Raw genomic sequence first — 20,639 nt, 5'->3', positions numbered from 1 at the left:
TATCATTAATTATCATTAAATGAGGAGAGAGTTCACAATGACTCAGGAAAAGTGATGAATTCCATTAGCTTTAAAAGTCATAGGGTGGGGTGGGCAACTAAACAAATAGTAAAAATTTCCTAGAAAACAAAACAGTCACTACATACTACTTGTAGCTAGCAGGAGTTACAAAACTGGATTTAATACCTATGAGTGGATACCCTTAAATCCCAGAACTCAGAAGGCTGACACCGATATCTGAGTGTGAGGCCAGCCTACTCTCACATGGTGAATTCCATCAGAGCCAGAGTGAGACCCCATCAAAAACAAAAACAGAAAAAAACAAACAAACAAAACCCAAACCTGGGTTTAATGTTTTAAAATAAACCAATGTTAAAATGTAATCTATAAGTTAAAATGTTCTCATGGGGACAAGGGAGGTAGTGAAGAGAAAAATATAATAATAGGTAAAGAGAATCAGAACATTTTATATATATATACTAAAAATTTTCTCTTTTTGTTTTTAGTTTGTTTGTTTGTTTTCGAGACAGGGTTTTTCTGTGTAGCCTTGACTGTCCTGGACTTGCTTTGTAGACCAGCTGGCCATGCCTGCCTCTCACTCGCCTAAGATTTTTCTTATCTAGCAGCTTCAGAAGTTAGCACTCTTTTAATGACCACCTGCATAAACTCCTAAACTTTATCAGTCTAAACTCTATGAATATTAAAAATTACATATGGGGGTGACATTAAATGAGTAGACTGTAGCTGCTTGTATAGAAGAAGTAAATATTTATTATTCACTCATATATAGTTAATATTATAACATTCTGACCAGACATAAAAATACAAGGGTTTTTTTTTCTTTTCCATTATTTGGCCTTACATTTTTTTCTAATTTAAATAATCATTTCTTTCTTTAAAGGAGGTGTAATAAGGCTAGGGGGATGGCTCAGCAGGTAGAGGTGCTCACCATCAAGCCTAGTGATATGAGTTCAAACCCAGGAGCCCACAGCATGAAAGGAGAGAACCAACTCCCACAGGTTGTCCTCGGATTTCTATCTGCACAGCGACTGTGCCCCTCCCACATAGCTTCACCATTTCCCACAGGAAGATGAGTCTCATGACCTTTACTCACTAATGAACATTTAAGTTGTCCACTTCTAGGAGTTAATAAAGGAAAAAAAATAAGCAATGTGATCACTGCTCATTTCTTTTTCAGTTTTATTATTTTAACTGTTTATTTTGCCTATATATGTGAATGAGCACATGCATTCCTATTGCCTACAAAAGTCAAAGGAGGATGTCTTATCCCCTAAAACAAGAGTTATAATGGCAGGCTGGAGAGATGGCTCTGAGGTTAAGAGCACGGACTGCTCTTCCAAAGCTCCTGAGTTCAATTCCCAGCAGTCACATCATGGCTTACAACCACCTATAATGAGATCTGGTGCCCTCTTCTGGCCTGCAGACATACATATACATAATAAAAAATTTAAAAAAAAAATTTTTTTTTTTTAAGTTATAATGGCTCTAAGCAACCATATAGGTGCTGGAAACTGAACCTTGATCCTCTGGAAAAGCAAAAGTACTCTTAAATGCTAAGCCATCTCTCCAGCCCCCTACTGACTGCCCTTTAACATATCAATTAATTAAGTAATACAGACAATAAAAGCTTTAAATATGTATGTATGTATGTATGTATGTATGTATATTCTAAGTTACCAGAACCCCAAAACAAGATAAAGCCCCAGCCTACCTTAAGTTAATACTCTATAGGCAGTGCAAGAGAGTATTTCTATAAATGGTGATTCACTAAACAATCTTACCTTACTTATCAAATGGATTACCTCCCCTTCTTTAAAAGTAAGTTCATCTTCATTGGTTCCTTCATAGGCAAATAATGTTCTACAATATTCCTTAGCTGAAATAAAGAATATAAATAATGTGACTTACACAAATTGATTGATGCAACACTTATTAAGCCTCTATGTAAAGTAATATCCTCACTAAGCTATTAAAGGTTAAACTAATAATTTTAAAACGTATAACTCAATGTTAGAAAAAAATTCAATATTGCTCAGTGTTTGATATGTAGCAGGCACGGTTTTAACTTCAGAGATTCTAAAATGAACAGAGCACACCAGAATTCTCAATCTCATGTGCTTTTATCCAGTAGGATTTAATATTCTGGGAACTAGTCCAGTGCCACAGCATCCTCTAGTGAGGTAGGAATATAAAAGCACATTTATACTATGGTGGTTTACTTTAGAACTTACCTTTAATCTTGCCATCGATGTCTGTTTTTGTCAGCTCCACATTCTGGGTTCTAGATCCCAGTGACTGTAGTAGTAAGGGCTAGAACAGAAAGGACAGTATCAGCTAGCTTAAGTTAAAATAAAAATAATATGTTTTTTTTTTTAACATTTTACTTTTGGGGCTGAAGAAGTGGCTCAGTTGTTAAGAGCCCTTGTTGTTCTTCCAGAGAACCCAGGTTCAATTCCCACTACCCACATAGTGGCTCACAGCCATCTGGAACTCCAGTTTCAGGAGATCCAACCCCCTTTCCGGCCTCCAAAGGTACTGGGCACACATGTGATTCACAGATGTAAATGTAGACAAAACACTCACACACAGAAAAAATAAATAAGCCTAAAAAATCTTTTAAAAAGATTTTACTTTAATTTTAAATGTATTTATATATGTCTGCGTGTGGAAATGTGCACCTGGATTCAGATGCCCATAAAGGCCAAAAGATGGTGTTGATGCCAGGATCTGAAGGTACAGGTGGCTGTAAGTCACCTGACATTGATATTTGGAAAAAGACTCTAGTCCTCTATAAGAATAATATGTCTTTAATCCCAGCACTCAGGAGGCAGAGGCAGGCGGATCACTTGAGTTTGAGGCCAGCCTGGACTACAAAGTGAGTCCAGAACACAGAGAAACCCTGTCTCAAAAACTATTTTAAAAAGGGGGGGAAGGGGGGAAGGAACAATACGTATTCTTAACTGCTCATCTGTCTCCAGTCCAAGAATAATAATACCAAGTTTTCCTTTATACATATCTAGCCCTCCCTAATGGTCCTTCTAGTCAGGCTTGTAATCTAACTTAAAGCTCAATAATTAAAAAAGTAATAATCTCAAAAGTTCCTCAAATAACAGCTACTAAATTTTTTTTTCTTACATGCATGGACGTTTTACCTGCATGTATACCTGTGTACCAAGTGTATGCAGTACCCATGGACACCAGAAGAGGGCAGTGCATCCCCCAGGAGTGGGGTTATTAGAGGGGTTGTGAGTCACCATGTAAATGCTAGGAATCTAACCCAGGCCCTTTGGAGAGCAGCCAGTGCTCTTAACCACTCAGCCATCTCTCCAGTCCCAACAGCCATTAATTTTTTAAAAGATGTAAAAATAACAAATATACTCTGATATTCACATTATGATTTAATTTTTAAAAACCTAAGATAAATAAAATAACCAATACACACACACAAACACATGCAGACACACACACACATTTACACTTAGTCTTTAGACCCTTCTGTACCTACCAAGTAGAGATTATCATTCTTCCTTTTTACACTGGAAAGCAGCTAACCCAACAAAGCAGTAATTTTAGTCCTAGAGCCTAGGTCTGAACCTACAAAAATGGATTCTTAATGACACTAAACCTTAAAATAGAGGGCATTTTAAAAAATTCATTTTACTTATCTACTATTTGAGAATTTCTTACATGTATACAATGTATTTTTTGAGAGCTTCATATTGCATCTACATCACTCTCACCCACATACATTCCTGAAATAGAGGGATTTAAAATACGGTACTTCGTTACTATCTAAATGAAAATATATAGGCACTATTACAACTCTTACATAGTTAAACATTTGCACCACCTTCATCAAGTACTTCCTTGAATTATCTACTCCAATAGAACAGGTGACATGACATTAGACTTCAATAGTTAAGAATATAAACACAATGGTGGTGGCGCACGCCTTTAACCCCAGCACTGGGAAGCAGAGGAAGGCAGATCTCTGAGTTCAAAGCCAACAAGGCTAACCTGGTCTACAAAGGCAAGGACAGCCAGGACTATAAAAGAAACCCTGTCTTGAAAAGATAAAAAACAAACAAAAACCAAAAAGAATATTAATACAATAACTAACCTACCATTGTATGTTTGTGTCTTCCAAAATACTTTACTTTCTCCCAGACCTAACCATATCTTTTAATATGGTACCACCTAAAACATAGCATGTGCTCCCTACCTTTACTAAATAAGGTAACTCTAAAAGTACACTCACTAATAACCAAGTAGTGAGATACTAATGCAATGCCACTAATCAAATGAAGCTATTTAATACAATCATACACTTTTAGAGTTCAAAGTGACCCATGGTCATTTAGGCCAACATCCCTCATAGAGTAAGACGCTACAGAACACCATTTCACAAAACTGAAAATCCAATCCATTATACCCTATAATCTTTCCTCTTCTTTATTTCAGAAAGCAATTCACTATGCAGTCCTAATTGGCCTAGAAATTTCAATAGAGACCAGGCAGGCCTCAAACTAAGATTTATCTGCCTCTGCCTCCAGAGTTCTTCGATTTAAAGATGAGTGCAATCATACATATTTGCCCTGAAATCAATACCACAGAATCTTAGAGGTAGAAAAGGGCAGGGCAAAAAGCAGAGAAGATGTGGTCTTTCCTGAATCCAAGTCACAATTAAATATGAAACTTGTAGCACACTGGCAGAGAAGAATATTGAAAACCACCATATTGGAAGAAATAACAAGGTATTTCACCAAACAAATGAAATGTAGCTGAATTGAGTAAACAATAAAATGTTTTAATCGGGGCCGGAAAGATGGCTCAGAGATTAAGGGTACTGACTGCTCTTCCAGAGGTCCTGAGTTCAATTCCCAGCAACCACATGGTGGCTCATAACCATCTATAATGTGACTTGGTGCCCTCTTCTGGCCTGCAGGCAGAGCGCAGAGCACTGTATACATAATAATAAATCTTTAAAAAAAAAAAGTTTTAATCTTTTAAGAAATAGGGAAAGGGCTGGAGAGATGACTTAGTGGTTAAGAGCACTGGCTGCTCATCCAGAGGTCCTAAGTTCAATTCCCAGCAATCACACGGTGACTCACAACCATCTGTAATAGGATCCAACGCCCTCTTCTGGTGTACATGAAGACAGTATACTCATATATATATAATAATTTTTTTAAAAAATAGGGAAATACAAATGAGAATTATAGGAGATAGCACAGTAGGTAAGAGCACTTACTGCTCTTAAAGAAGACCTTGGTTTCATTCCCAGCATACACACTGAAGCACCAGTACATATAACTTCAGTTTCAGAGGATCCAGCTCCCTCTTCTGATATCCTTGAACTCGTGTGTGCACATATTACACATAAATACACACAGGCACACACACAGACATAAAGTGTTCAAGCCTATTATTTCCCCCGAAAACAAAAAAACGTAAAGGCTTACTTTAGGCTTTTTTTTAGAACTTATAAACTATGGATAGTTCACCTGACTCCATTTAACAATGCTAATAAAATTATCCAAACATTCAGAAGAGCAGTTAGTAAATGTAGCCACTTCTGAGAATCCAGAGAAATAAGCAGTGATGGAGCACGCCTTCAGCACTCAGAAGGTGGAGGCACGAGAATCTCTGTGAGTTTGAGGCCATCCTGGCCTACAGAGTGAGTTCTAGGACAGCCTCAAAAAACCAAAAAGAATCCAGAGAAAAGTTTTAGGTAACTTAGTATTTAATTTCACATTCACTTTAAAATAGCTCAGTTTTAGATATCTATTACATTAAAAAGAAAAGCAACAAATCTTTAGATTTGAAAGACAAAAATAAAAGTTTCCTTTACATTTACACTTTTATAACTAAAAGACCCTAAGGCTGCCACTAAGAAAAGTCTATCTTGGATTTTCTAATTAATAAGCATCCTAATTTTATAATACTGAAACACAACTATTAACCATTACAAATTTCAAGAGAAGTTTCCCATAAGTGTCTCATTCTTAGGTTTCCATGACCCCCAAAAGGGGGATGGGGGAAGGGGGTGGGGAACGACTTTCAAACATTTACATCTTCAAAGATGTAATGCTGAGTGATGAGGGGAGAGATACCAGAAGATCTTGAGGACCAAGCTAATCTGGGCTACAGAGGGAATCCTTACCTAAAAAGAAAAAAAGAGGGGGGGGGGCATACAAACAAACAAACCAAAAAAAGGCCAACATTCTCACCCCAAAACTGCTAAATTAAGCAGGACTAAAATTAATCTAAGTTAAGTTCACTATACCTACCAGTGATAGTTTTTATCAACTTGACACAACCCAGAATCACCTACGAAGGTCAACTGAGCAATTACCTACATCAGATTGGCCTGTAGGTCGTGTCTGTGAATCATTTTCTGATGCTGACTCCTGTGGGAGGGACAAGCCCAGCTGAGCACGGCAGTACACAGCTTTATTCCATGGGTCCTGCCTGCACTCTTGCTTAAGTCCTGCCCTGACTTCTATCAGTGATGGACTCAGACTGGGACATGTGAGTCAAACAATCTCTTTCCTCGCTCCCAGTTTGTTTTGGTCAGAGAGCCACACTGGCACACTACCTTTTCTGGTTTTTTCTCTTCGGCTTCACTACTGGATGTTCTTGTCCTAAGTTTTACAGAGCCTTCTTTAAAAATATCTCCAAATCCAATTCCTCGGATTTTCTTTGGCTGTGTAACTGATCCAGGAGCAGTTTCACTCCCATTCCCCGGAGACGGTAAAGGTGAGGTAGGGCCAGTCAAAGCTATTTCTAAAAGAAAAATTTATTTTTGAAGAATGACACCAGAATTACAAAAATCTTTACATCACTTTCTACAATATCTATACCTTATACTTTCTAAGGAAGTATAAAGAAGAGGAAGAGGAGGAAGAAAAAACAAAAACAAGAACAAGAAGAAGAGGCACAGCAGAAGGAGGAAGAGGTCAATAGATAAATGACAAGGTGCTCAAACATCCTAGAGCAGGATGTACTCTCCATTGGTTTTTGTGGATGTGTTGAATAAAACTGTAACTATTCTAGGTATATTTAATCTGTACGACTAAGAAATTCAAGCAACTAACACAAGATATTTATTTTTGGGAGGAGGGGGGAGGTTTCAAGAGAGAGTTTCTCTGTGTAGCCCTGGCTGTCCTGGACTCGCTTTGTAGACCAGGCTGGCCTCGAACTCAGTGATCTATCTGCCTCTGCCACCAGAGTGCTGGGGTGCTGCAATTACAGGCGTGTGCCACCACACCCAGCTCAATACAAGATACTCTTAGCAAGATGCTACAGCTTAGATGTGGTTTCTCTCCAAAAGGTTCGTGTGTGTGACGTTAGAACAGAAAGGTGACAGAACATTTATTAGGTAGCACCCACTAAGAGATGACTGGTCGATGGCCATGTGGGGAAGGGTTAGCACTGGTGTCATGATCTGCAGGAGTGGATTAGTTATCAATGAGCATTTGCTGTTTAAAAAAAGAAAGAAGAAAAAAAGCTTCACAAAAGCATTTCTTTTCCTGAAGGACCCTTTGATATTAATATAACCATCTTAGATTTATTATTTCTTACACAGAATATCAGGTTCTATCTTTCTTGTAAACTGTTTTGAGGCTCTGACAGTGTACTTACCAGTTTGGCAATCATGGTCTTTTAACTTTCATACCATTTATATTTAATATAATTAGTAATGTTTAAATTCATTAACTGCTTCTTGTCTTTTATTTACTCTTTTATTTTTATTCCTTTTCTCCCTTTCTCATCTTGGTTTATCCCACTATTTATTAGCATTTTGTTTTAATAGCTTATTAAATACACCTCTGCTATAGCTCAAATGTATACTGACAATCATTGAACATATATATCTCACTATTTACACAAAAATTTGTCCCATTTTCTTTCATCAAATGTGTGGAACAAATGCTACTTCGTTATCTTGTACGTTCATGTAATAACATAAAACAATTTTTTAAAATCCCCAATGTGATCCTTTGCTGAAACTTTAATAAGAAAATCATAAATTATACTGGGTGTTAAGGAAAAGTAATAGAACAGGGGCACATGATGAAAACACAATTAAAACCAATCCAGTTACTATTAACCTTACAAGAGTCTAGAAACTTTTAAAGATGGCCCCACATTTCCTTGTATTTATGTATACACATGGGAAGGAATGAAGGGAAGGAAGGAGAAAAAGAGAAAGAGAGATTACCTTGATTGTCTTTATCTGCATAGTCTCATATTCCCTAGCAGGACTCTAACTCAACATCTCCAATGTAAATTCACCATCTCTCCCAACTTAACCCTACCTCCAGCAACAGTATCTGCATCACCCCAAGGACTACCTGGTACTCTCTGACCCCTCCTCATCAGTCGCCCTCCATATCCCATCATCACTAGGCTCTACTTCATATAGCATCTATGTAGCTCTCCCACTCTACCCACGTCTCTCTATCCCAGCATTCTTCTAGTTAGACAAACTCTCTGCCGCATGTACTCTCACTTGGTCCTGCCACCCACTCTTCTTCAGTGTACTCTCCACATACTACAACCCAAACAATGCTAAAAAAATTTTTTTTTGATCTTCTCAAGCCTTCTCTGTGATGCAGTGTATTTAAAGCCTAAAGCCCAAGTTTCTCCATTCTTAACCTTCAACTACTTAATCCAAAAATCACTCTGAACTGAATTATTTCAAGATCTTGAAAAACTCATGGTTATTTTTCAGTCTACTTCAAGCCTATGGATTGATATCTTAATATCTGACCTCTGAAAAAGGTTTTGCCCTTCTTACATACATCTACAGTACTCTCAAGCTTCTTGTTACAATTATTTTTCATGTCAAATTACTTTGACTTTTGACTTATTTAATAAACAGCCCTTTATTCTGAATGCCACAAAAGCTTAAGTGTTGGAAGGGGTGCTTTGCTATTAATCACTGCATTCCCAGAATCTGACACAGTACATTGTACAAGTGCTCAATATACTAAAAGAAAACAAACTATGGATGTTAAATTAAGTGAAAAGCAGTATTTATATGTAGGATTTCCTTTCTGTCTTTTAACTATTTCAGCTTTAACATGCCTTCATTGAAATGTAAATGGACTCTCATATCACTGCTCTGAAATCTCAGTCAAGACTGAGGAAAAGTAGAACCCAACAGGCAAACAGGGCTGCAATACTAAGAAATGTCTAGTACCTAACTCCTATCTATGGCCTCCACACAGGAAGTAGTATGAAAGAAATCAACAGAAACCCAACTGTAATTTTACTACAGTGGATAATCAGTCCAATTTCATTAACCTTAAAGTAAGAGTGATACAAACACCCTCAAAAGTAAATTTCACTTTCTAAACTGCTTGAAAAGTTCTCTATATATCAAGAAGTACTTTTTTTTCATTCATTAGGCTATTCCACAAAATAGGTACTTTGGCAGTGAATAAAAATTTATATACTCCAATATGCAGTCTACAAACATGTATATAAATAAGGAAAAGTCATTAAAAATGAAGTGATTAATAAGAGATTCCTAAATCAGACAAGAAGCCATCAAAATACTTCAAAAAGCCTTCCAAGAACACACAGTGAAGTCACACTATCCATGAAAGTTCCATACCAAGTGCTCTGCATCCATATTAAACCAAGTTGAAATATGGTTAGTTATGCTGGCTGCATCTTTGTTGTTGTTGTTGGTGGTGGTGGTGGTGGTGGTGGTGGTGGTGGTTTTGGAGATAGGGTTTCTCTGTGTAGCCTTGGCTGCCCTGGAACAAGGGGCTTTGAACACAGAGATCCTCTGCCTCTGCCTCCCAAGTGCTGGAGTTACAGGCATTCACCTAAGGAAACAACTATTTACATTGTTTTGGGTATCATGGTGGTTTGAATAGGAATGGCTCTCAAGACTCATGTGTTTGAATGTGAAGCTCTAAGGAGCGGCTCTACGAGGAGGCATGGCTTTGTTGGAGCAAGAGTTTCACAACTCTTCTAGCACCACGTCTTCCTGCATGCCACATGCTCCCCAACATGATGATAATGAACTAAACCTCTGAAACTGTAAGCCAGCCACAGTTAGATGTTTTCTTTTCTAAGAAGTTGCTGTGAACATATTGTCTCTTCTTAGCAACAGAAACTCTAAGGCAGCTGGGCGGTTGTGGCGCACACCTTTAATCCCAGCACTTGGGACGCAGAGGCAGGCAGATGGATGTGAATTCGAAGCCAGCCTGGTCTACAAAGGGAGTCCAGGATAGTCAAGGCTACCCAGAGAGACTCTGCCTTGAAAAAAAGAATAACCCCCCCCCCCAAAAAAAGAAAGAAGTAAAACTGGAAATTAACATTCACAATCAGGGGTGTCTAAATTATATGCAAATTCTATGTCATTGAAACTGCAGTATCCTCTAATATTCATATCTATAAGGCCCCTAGATACTAAGTGAACAACAATGCAGTAATCCACTCAAGGAGAAAAAAAAAAAATCAAAGAACTGATCTACACTCTCCAAAAGTCTCAGTGCCCAGAAAAAGACAGAAGATAAAGAAACTGGTCTAAAGACAAGAAATAGTATGTGTAACCCTAAGACCAGAAGAAAAAAAAGCAATCATTATAAAACAAAATAGAACAATTAAAGAAGTCTGTAGATGAATTATGTGTGAAATAATATTAATATAAACTGTCCTGATTTGATGGTGATAATAATGTGACTATGAAACTATCCTTGTTCTCAAAAAACATAGAGGATTTTTAAAGCACAGATAAAGAGAAATCATGAACAACATTAGCACATGGTGACAACTAATTACAATGGCTAGATCTGGGCAAAGGATAAATGAGAAGTCTTTCCTTTTTGTGTTTCCTGAAGTTAAAAAGAAACTTTTCTAGTACATGCCTGTAAACTCAGCACCTGGGAGGCTGAAGCAGGAGGAAAACCATGAATTGGAGGCCAACCTAGACTACAGAAAGACCTTGTTTCAGAATGAAACATGTAAACAAACAAAATATGCTTCAAAAGATGCATCTGAGCCGGGCATGGTGGCGCACACCTTTAGTCCCAGCACTTGGGGCGGGCAGAGGCAGGTGGATCACTGTGAGTTCAAGGCCAGCCTGGTCTACAAAGCAAGTCCAGGACAGTCAATGCTACACAGAGAACCCCTGTCTTGAAAAACAAAACAAAACAAAACAAAACAAAAAAGATGTATTTGGCTACAGGGAGAACAGAATATGGAATGAGTACTGAAAATAAAGGTAAGAGTGCTACTCTTAATTTTTCTCAACTATTAAGCTAGGCCATTTGCAAACTCAGCAGTTCCAAGAGTACAGATAAGCAAAACGGTAAAACAGAAATCAAGAAAAGAAAAATAATAAACTACTTGACCAGGCATTTTCTTCCTTTGTACCCCCATTATACTTTTGTTTTTTAAAACTATGTTAGCTGAAACTGACCAAACACCCATTCCAAAAGATGAAGTCAATCAAATCCTTTCAAAGTGTTTTCACCGACCTGAGTCATCCTGGCCGTCATGAGCGTCACCATCATCTGTGAGCTCTAACTCTTTCACAAAGTTTGAGGGAAACAGTCCCGATTTATTGTTGAGGGTTCCACTCCACCAGCCTTCTTCTACCTGAAAAAGTTCACAGCCAAGAGTAACCAAAGCCATAAGTGAAAACCTTCAAGACTCTATGGAAAAACTGAGCTGTTAAAAAAAAAAAAAAGAGCAGTTAATGGTGCAAACAAGCACTTTAAAAGAAAGAAAACACAATGGGGATATATTTCAAGTGGACAAAAGTCTAGTTAATTAAAAGTCTAACTAATACTTCTGACTGGAATAGCACTCACACACTACGGAGCCTTGCTTTATAAATATAACATTATTTACTTTTGTTTGGACAAAGTTTAGTAATGCATCCGCACACACACAGGGGTTAAAAATGCAGAGACTCAGAGTTCGGTTCCCAGAACCATCCCAGCTCTTGGGGGTCAGACAGAAACGTCTAGCCACCTCAGACAACTACATAAGCATGCACATACCCACAATATATACATAATTTAAAAAATTTTTAAGTAAAAAAAATTTTTTTTTGTTTTTTGTTTTTGCTTTTTGAGACAGGGTTTCTCTGTGTAGCCTTGGCTGTCCTGGACTCGCTTTGTAGACCAGGCTGGCCTCGAACTCACAGCGATCCGCCTGCATCTGCCTCCCGAGTGCTGGGATTAAAGGCATGTGCCACCGAGCCCAGCATAAAGTAATAAATGTAAAAGCATTTATGAGGATACACTTTCCTAAGTGATATAAAATTGTATTTCCCCCTTTTAGTTAAACAGTGACTCTTAACCAAAGTATGAAAAAAATTATTTTGGTTTTGTTTATTTTACTATTGTGTTAATTTTATGTGTGTAGGCATTTGCCTAAATGTATATCTGCCTGAAATGTATGCACCACATGCATTTAATGGCCCCTGATGCCATAAGAGGGTGTGGTATAACCTGGAACTGGAGTTATCATTTGAGTTGCCATGTGAATGCTGAGAACTGAACTGGGGTCCTCGAGGAGAGCAGGCAGTGTTCTAAACTGCTCAGCCATGTGTCCAACCCTGAAAAACATCACTTTCAAAAGTCATCTAATAAGCACCTCCCTCCAAGCAGAAATATTCTCATGAGTCAAATTCTTTATCAAATCATTTATACACACTAATAATGAGATTGCTCAATTTCCATAAATTAAAAAACATTCAGTAACTGCTTTCAGATATACAGTTTCTGCTAGATGCTAAGGGGTTACTAGTAACAGTAAATTGTGTAGAGTACACTGCTGGATGCCACCATTTACCTATCAGCATTACATGCGACATTACAGCTAGAAATATTTCATTTACAGTACATAAATAATTTTCAATGTTATCTACGTTATAACTGAAAACAAACTTTTCTCTATATAAGCTTTTCTGTCTGTCCTGTAACTCACTAAGTAGATGAGGATGGTCTCAAGTCACAGAGATCCACTTGTCTCAGCCTCCAGACTAAAGCCATGTGCCACCATGCCCAGCCTGAAGAGCAATTTTTGATAAATAATTCATGCAATAGGCAGTCATAATGTACAGCCATGATGTTACTGCTAGTAAAAGATTCAAATCTTGCATGAGAAACTCCTTCCTTGCCTTTGCTGAAACAGCTGAGATAGGAGACTGTTAAGGCTGGAGCAATCCCAGCTCTTTATTAAAACAATCAAACTAAAAAGGCAGTAAGCAGTCGGGTATGGTGGCGCACACCTTTAATCCCAGCACTTGGGAGGCAGAGGCAGGCAGATCACTGTTGAGTTCGAGGCCAGCCTGGTCTACAAACTGAGTCCAAGACAGCCAAGATAACATAGAGAAACCCTGTTTCAAAAAACAAAAACAAACAAACAAACAAACAAAAACAATAAAAAAGCAGTAAACACATACTTAAAATGCAACATAACTGTTAGGTATAGAGGCACACCCTTAATCTCAGCACTGAGGAGAAAGAAGCAGGCCAATCTTTGTGAGTTCCAAGCCAGACAACATTGTGTGAGTAGCTGTCTCAGAAAAATAAAGTAGCGGGGGTGGTGCACACCTGTAATCCCAGCACTAGGAAGGCAGAGACAGGCAGATCTCTTTGAGTTCGAGGCTAGCTTGGTCTACAAAGCAAGTCTAGGACAGTCAAAGCGATACAAAGAAACTCTGTCATGAAAAACAAAATGAACAACAACAAATACTATATATTTTTAAAATAAACTAATAATGTAAAAATAAGTGCTATAATCAAAGTGGGAATTAAGTCCAATAGGCACACAAACTTGAAAGTATCAGAACCTTCTTCCCTAAAAGCAAATGACCAAAAAGCTCAATGTTAAGCCTAAATAACAATCTTCTGGGTGCTGGAGAGATGGCTCAGAGGTTAAGAGAACTGACTGTTCTTCTGGAGGTCCTCAGTTCAATTCCCAGCAACCACATGGTGGCTCACAACCACCTATAATGAGTGAGATCTGCTGCCCTCTTCTGGCATGCAGGCACACATGCAGGCAGAACACTGAATACTGTATACATTTTAAATAAATTTTTTAAAAAAAGGAATCTTCTAGATAAAAAGCATGTGAAAAACATCACATCAAAATAAATGGTTACAGACAATATAGCTAAAATACAAATAGATAGAATTTCATATATTTGGGATGTAAAGTAAAGCAGCAAGCATGAAGAGCTCAGAGGCTCCCACTCGTAAGATAATGTGAACCTGTGCATGACGACGTGTCTGGCCATAGCACTCAGGATACTAGGACAGAAGAGTTGCTTTGAGTGTGAGGCCAGACCAAGCTAAATTCTGAGTCCCAGGAAGTGGGCTACAGAGTGAGGCCCTGCCTCAAAGAAGAAAGGAATAAATAAAAAACTAAGATAAAGGTTTGAAAATGTTAGGAGCCACGTGTCCTTTGGGATTAAGTATGACAAAATGTAAGAGACACAAAGAAAGAACATCAGTTTACTATTTAAACTTCAAATATCAGCAACTAGTTAAGAGTTATTTAATTAGGGCATTCTTAGGAAGAAGAGTGCTAAAGAAGTCATTCACACATAGGAATAATGAATTGGGCATGGTGACCATGCCTGCAATTCCAGCACTTAGGAGGCTGAGGCAGGAGGACCACCAGTTTAAGGCCAGCCTGGACTGTGAGACCCTGTCTCTAAGGAAAAAAAAAACGAAAATAAAAACAATTCATATGAAAACAGGACTGTACAGTCTAGCCTATTGGCACATGCTTATAATCGCAGTGCTCAGGAGATGAAAAGGGAAGATTATGAGCTTGAGGCCAGCCTGAACTACATGGTCAGATTCTGGCTTTAAAAAAGCATGGGCCCACTATGCAAAGCCCTGGGTTCAACTCCTCCATAGAAGGAGGGGCTTTCATGATGGTCACAGCAAGCTTTACACATTCATCCAGGCCACTGCACGTCAGTATGAAGTGAAGTTGTTTTCAACAAGGTACCACACACCACAATATCGTCTTGACACCATTCCCATCAAGAACTGATAATGTCTGTGCTCTACCCCTACACTCCTGACAGCTTCTAAGTGGTTTGTTAGTAGCTATCATTTCCAAGGCTACACTGTAAAAGGCACTTCATCATGCTTACAGATATGGTTGCATTGAAGAGTTGACAAACTGCCATGCAAACCAAAGTAAACACCTTCTGCTCAAATGTATTTCGTGTTTCAGACTGAATATTTACATTAACTTTACTGAAAATCTGAAGCTTTTTGATTATTGCATCAAGATGTTTCAGAATCTGGTCCATTTCAGATATGAGATCTGGTATGCTCAGACTGTAAAATCAAATACCCAGACGCTCCCGTTCTCTAACAAACCCAAGCCAAACTGGAAGAACATTAACTAGCTGTCCAATTGGCAGTCAGCATTAGGTGTAAATAGAGGCTTTCTCTTTTTTTTTCATTTTATGTATTTAATATATTAAAATATGTTAACATAGTATAAATGTTGTGGTATAAAAAGGATCTACATATTTCACAAAATGAACTCTTAATAATGATTTTGCACTGAAAGACCATCAGGATCTTGAAACATGGAAGTTTTGTTAAACAGAATGTCAACATTATAACCCTTGCAATGAAACATTTTGTCCACTGGGCATGGTGGCACACGCCTTTAATCTCAGCACTCAGGAGGCAGAGGCAGGCATATTGCTGTGAGTTTGAGGCCAGTTTGGTCTACAAATAAGTCCAGGACAGCCACGGTTAACACAGAGAAACCCTGTCTTGAAAAACAAAAAACAAAACAAAACAAAAACTTTGCCATTTTCTCTATGTATTAACATCACTGTTTCTCTAAAAAGAATTTTCATTAACACTGTCATTTTAGATAAAAATGTATATGTAGATATTTAACTTCCTGAGTGACCTGACATACATCAAATATAATTAATGAATTTTAAAGTTCTTAGAATGAACTAGTATAGATTTATAATGTATGCTCAATGGTGATAAAATTCAAGAACATACCACAGAACTTGTACTTAAATTCTGAGTTAGGAAAAATGATTTATCCCCAAGCAAAACCAATGAACTGTAACCTAAACTATTAACAAATGGATTACTGAGTTCTATTTTTTCATTTGTTAACAAAATGTAGACAGCCATTTCAGACAACCAACTTGGATGCTTCCTATTGTATACACCAAAATGATTCATTACCAAGAAATTTCTTGCAACACAAAAGGGTGATAATATAACCAATCTATACAGTTCATCTGTCCTGGGCTGTCTAAAGTAACCAGAATGCTGACACATTCTTTTGTATAAAACTTTTCCTCTTCAGAAACCCGGAGATAAGATAATTAAAGCAACAAACTAGGAGCCACTGTTTTCTATGAAACTGCTGCTATGTTTAAAACAATTTATTTTTCAAAGACAAGTAGAAAATTGTAGGGCTACTCTGTATGATTTTTAGAAATATTTCTGGAACAATTTAATTAAATGGCCCTCCTCTTGACATTAATGACACTGTTTAGAGAAGCTAGCCCCTTCCAGCTGAGGCCCCAAACATCACAGAACACAAGCAAGCTAGCCCTCCTTTGCCTATCTGCATAATTGAGCCAACAAGCCACAAGCACAATTAACAGTAGTTTTGCCGCTAAGTTTGGGGTGGCCTCAGGTGTATCAAAAAACAAAACAAAACAATAGCAATGTGATTCTCTGTAATTCAATCTCTACCTCTGAGAAATGGAAGTAAATATTTCCTTCTGTTAGACTGTTTAAAGTTTAAAGGAAATAAATGTGAAATACTTATTCCAACATAGGCTCAATAGATGTTAACTGGTATTGTCAACAGATAAGAGAAGATCAGAACTGCCTTCTGTATAGATATCCTATAAGTTAAGAGATATTAGGGGTAAATTAGAAATAATGACACAAAATCAGTTCCTGCTACAATATATTTTATCAAAGCACGGTCTTGGAAAATAACATCTTCAAATACCCAGAAAAACTTTTAATATTCCTTCAATGAGAAAAGCAGAAGTAAGAAATTAAAAATATTTCCCTATCTCATTCTAAAATCTAAACTGAAAAAAAGCATACCTGGCTAGCATTTAAATGCAACAATTCAAACAAGACCGAATCTAAAGCAATTTCTGCATTGCACTTGTATCATTCAAAAGGAAATTTTTTTGTTAGTTACAGTTTTGTGCCAGTAGCAAATCTGAAATCAAAACGATAAGGCTCTCTGGTGTTTGGTGCTATTTAAATAACATTTATCTTTTTAAGCATTATCATAATAGTGTGTGTACATAATGAGAGTACAGGTGTACATGCAATGTGCACGTAGAGGTCAGGGGACACCTTGTAGAGTCAGTTTTCTCTTTCCACCTTCATATGGGTTCCAAGAATGAAGAGGTAGTCAAGTTTGGGTGATCTATCTTGCCAGCAGAAAGTTACAGTAGCTTTTACCTTTTTTTTGGGGGGGGGGTTGTTTGTTTGTTTGTTTGTTTGTTATTTTCATGACAGGGTTTCTCTATGTAGTCCTGGCTGTCCTAGACTCACTTTGTAGACCAGGCTGGCCTCGAACTCACAGTGATCCGCCTACCTCTGTCTCCTGAGTGCTGGGATTAAAGGTATGCACCATCATACCTGATGGCTTTTAGCTTTTTAAAAAAATGTTTCTTTTTATTCTTTAAGACAAACACACAAATAATATATAGCAAAGACAAATAAAAAGACTGTCTCTATGTCTGACTGAAAACTGGCATAAATTTTCACAAATTTTTATATTCTGACAAAGCCTTCTTTTAGCAGCTACAATATCGAGCTGTGCGCTCCTCAAATGTACACGGTCTTTACCTCTTCATTGATATCGATGACGTCCCCCACTGCCAATGCCAGTTCGTCCTCATTTTGTGGAAGGTACTCATAAAGGACTTTACATTGACGCTTTTTTGTCTCTAGAAGAAATCATTTTAAAAATATGTCAAGAAAACATTGTTTTTAAAGTAGCACCTTTAGTCACATACCATAATTACATTATAGGAAATATAAGAGGAAGAAAAGCAAATATGTAAGTATTTAAACAGCTAATCACAAGCAGCAGCACTGGGTTATTTTAAAACACTTCTCTCACTACATAATATTCACCCCCAGATAAAGTATAAGGTAACACAGAACATGGGCACACATGATCCCTCCAGTACACAAAAGCAAAGAATCCACAAACAAGACATTCTGTGATAATAAAACTAGTGCAGGCAAGCCCCTCCCAGGGCAATTTTCAGATTACTTCTTGATCAAAACCTAGGAATAATGCATGTGTTTTAAGCCAACTGTTGAAGGAAAGGCAAGATGGCTGAAGAGAATCACCCCGCACTCACTTGTTTCCTCCACACAAAAAAGAGGGTGGAGGGAGGAGGATCATGGGAGAAGAGGAAGGGAAGAGGAAACAGGTGGGCAACAGGTAACAGATATACATTCAACCACAGAAAAACAAAAACCTTGTGAAGTCTACACCTGCATAACAAGAGAGAAAAACATACCAACACTCGATCCCTAGCTCTACAGCTTGGTACCCTTCCCCCTCTGCTGGGATAAAGGTGAAAGAGAATAAATCAAAAACTATCAGCACAGACACCGGCACTCCTCCCTACTTGGAAGCCTCACAACCCTGTAATCTTACATCTCAGGAGAATCTGAACGCTACCCACTCTGGCTTTAGACAAAGGATTTCATCTCCCAGCAGCTCCCCAGGATGCTGTCTGATACCTATTCAGGTTTTCAATGGACAACTGCCTTAAGTTCTAAAAGGACTGACTGTGTGATTACTCATTTACTAGAAATAATGGCATTTATGGGAATACCTGCACAAATTAAGACTGACAATGCTCCTGCATATGTGTCCCTTAAGATGAAAAACTTCTTTATGTATTATAATATAAAACATGTTACTGGTATACCTCACAATCCCACAGGACAAGCAGTTGTGGAAAGAGCTAATCGTACCTTAAAAGAAATGCTTATTAAACAAAAGAGAAGGGTAAAGACACCCAGGGATCGATTAAATAATGCTTTGTTGACTCTAAATTTTCTTAATGTGAATGATGAAGGGACGTCAGCTGCGGAGAGACATTGGATAATAGAAAAAACTGAAGAATTGGGGCAACCAATATTCTTCAAGGACTTGGAAAATATGAAATGAAAACCTGCAGTAGTTTTGAGATGGGGTCGTGGGTATGCGTATGTTTCCACAGGGAGTAAAAATATATGGCTACCAACTAAACTTATAAAGATTAGATCTGACCATATAACAAGTGAATCTTAAGAGCTACCTGGTTCTTAACAGCTTGACATTGTTCCTTACAGCTTGGAGAACTAATGCCCTCTTCTGTCCTATTGGTGTATATGCAGGTAGAGCCCTGTATTTACAAAAAGCAAGACAATGCTGAAGACAGCAGGCAGCATGGGTGATTTAACCCCAAAAACATGCCTCTGGCACCTCGAACAAGATGCCTCAAATGATGTTCCCTTGAAAAATTATATATGTACTAACATACCTGTACTAATGATTTCTAAAGTCTGCTTACTTTCAGAACAAAAAACAGGACAATTATGAAGATCGAGCTTCTGCCTCTGGCACTACTGCTTCTTTCAGAAATTGCATACATATTCACAATAAATCGGCTAGCCGAAAGGATCGATCCCAAAAGGACTGGACAAAAAACAGCTAGCTTTTCCAGCGCTTGGCCAATATATTATTTTTCTTGGGTACCCAAAAAATATTTTTCTCTTAAACAACATCAAGTAATTTTGAGAACACGACGCCCCCATTCCCAGTAGGTGGGATGTGTGTTTTTGGTGGGTTACCAATGCTCATCTTTGCCTAACGGGGTTATTTACAATTAATAAAAGTTCATTTGGGGATTTCTTTCTTCTATCTTTCTTTCTCTCTTACTTTCTATCCCTTTTAATATTAAGAAAAAGGGGGGAAGGAAGGGAGGATACAGGATTGTAGAATAAAAGGTAGATTATTAAATCCACTAACAAAAAATTCTACATTGGTATTGTAGATTGATGGAAATTTAAGACTTTTGATTGACGGAAATTTAAGACTTCAACTTTTGCTTCACATTGATATGAACTTAAATTGTATATTCCATTCATTTTTGCCTTATGTATTGTATGTTATATGTTGACAAAATATTGTATATTGTATGTTAGAAATTTACATTCTTTTTGTTCAATGTTTATTTGATGTATTATTTGTACCACTAATGTCTTATAAAAAACTGTTTGGAATCATCGGGGATAAAAGTTGGTATTTAGTTACGTAGAAATCCTCTTAGATACTCACTTTGTTATAGAACAGGTTTGTTTAATAGCTTGTCTATGTTTTCAAAGGAATAGATTGATAACTGTAAGAATAGATAGATTTGCTCTTCAAACTCTTCAGAGATCCACAGAATATGGCATTTAATGATGAGGGCTTTCCTGACAAAAAGAGACATCCGCTCCTGGCCGCCTCTCCATTTACATCATTGAAGATGGGGGCTTCAAAAGATGCTGGTGACAAAATGGTCACTAAACGAAAAAACTGCTCTGCTACTGCTC

The 20,639-nt window shown here is 37.6% G+C and overlaps 1 protein-coding gene and 1 long non-coding RNA gene across 2 annotated transcripts in view; one reads left to right on the top strand and one right to left on the bottom strand.

Moving 5' to 3' along the window:
• The window catches only part of CD2AP (CD2 associated protein), an 89,950-nt gene that overhangs the window by 32,165 nt on the left and 37,146 nt on the right, over positions 1-20,639 (bottom strand). Inside the window, exons 4-8 of the mRNA XM_084753313.1 lie at positions 17,886-17,986; positions 11,523-11,643; positions 6,620-6,807; positions 2,253-2,331; positions 1,803-1,897 (exon numbers count right to left, since the gene is read on the bottom strand). Coding sequence (XP_084609439.1) covers positions 1,803-1,897; positions 2,253-2,331; positions 6,620-6,807; positions 11,523-11,643; positions 17,886-17,986 — 584 coding nt within the window. The remainder of the gene's footprint in view (positions 1-1,802; positions 1,898-2,252; positions 2,332-6,619; positions 6,808-11,522; positions 11,644-17,885; positions 17,987-20,639) is intronic.
• LOC311581228 overlaps positions 1-20,639 on the top strand; it is a 1,115,569-nt gene that overhangs the window by 1,093,990 nt on the left and 940 nt on the right. The window lies entirely within an intron of this gene.

Source organism: Acomys minous, assembly GCF_964271855.1.
Source record: "Acomys minous genome assembly, chromosome: 13".
In the NCBI taxonomy this organism is placed as follows: domain Eukaryota; kingdom Metazoa; phylum Chordata; class Mammalia; order Rodentia; family Muridae; genus Acomys; species Acomys minous.
The sequence above is the reverse complement of the archived record's forward strand: the minus strand, read 5'-3'. Positions and strand labels throughout refer to the sequence as shown.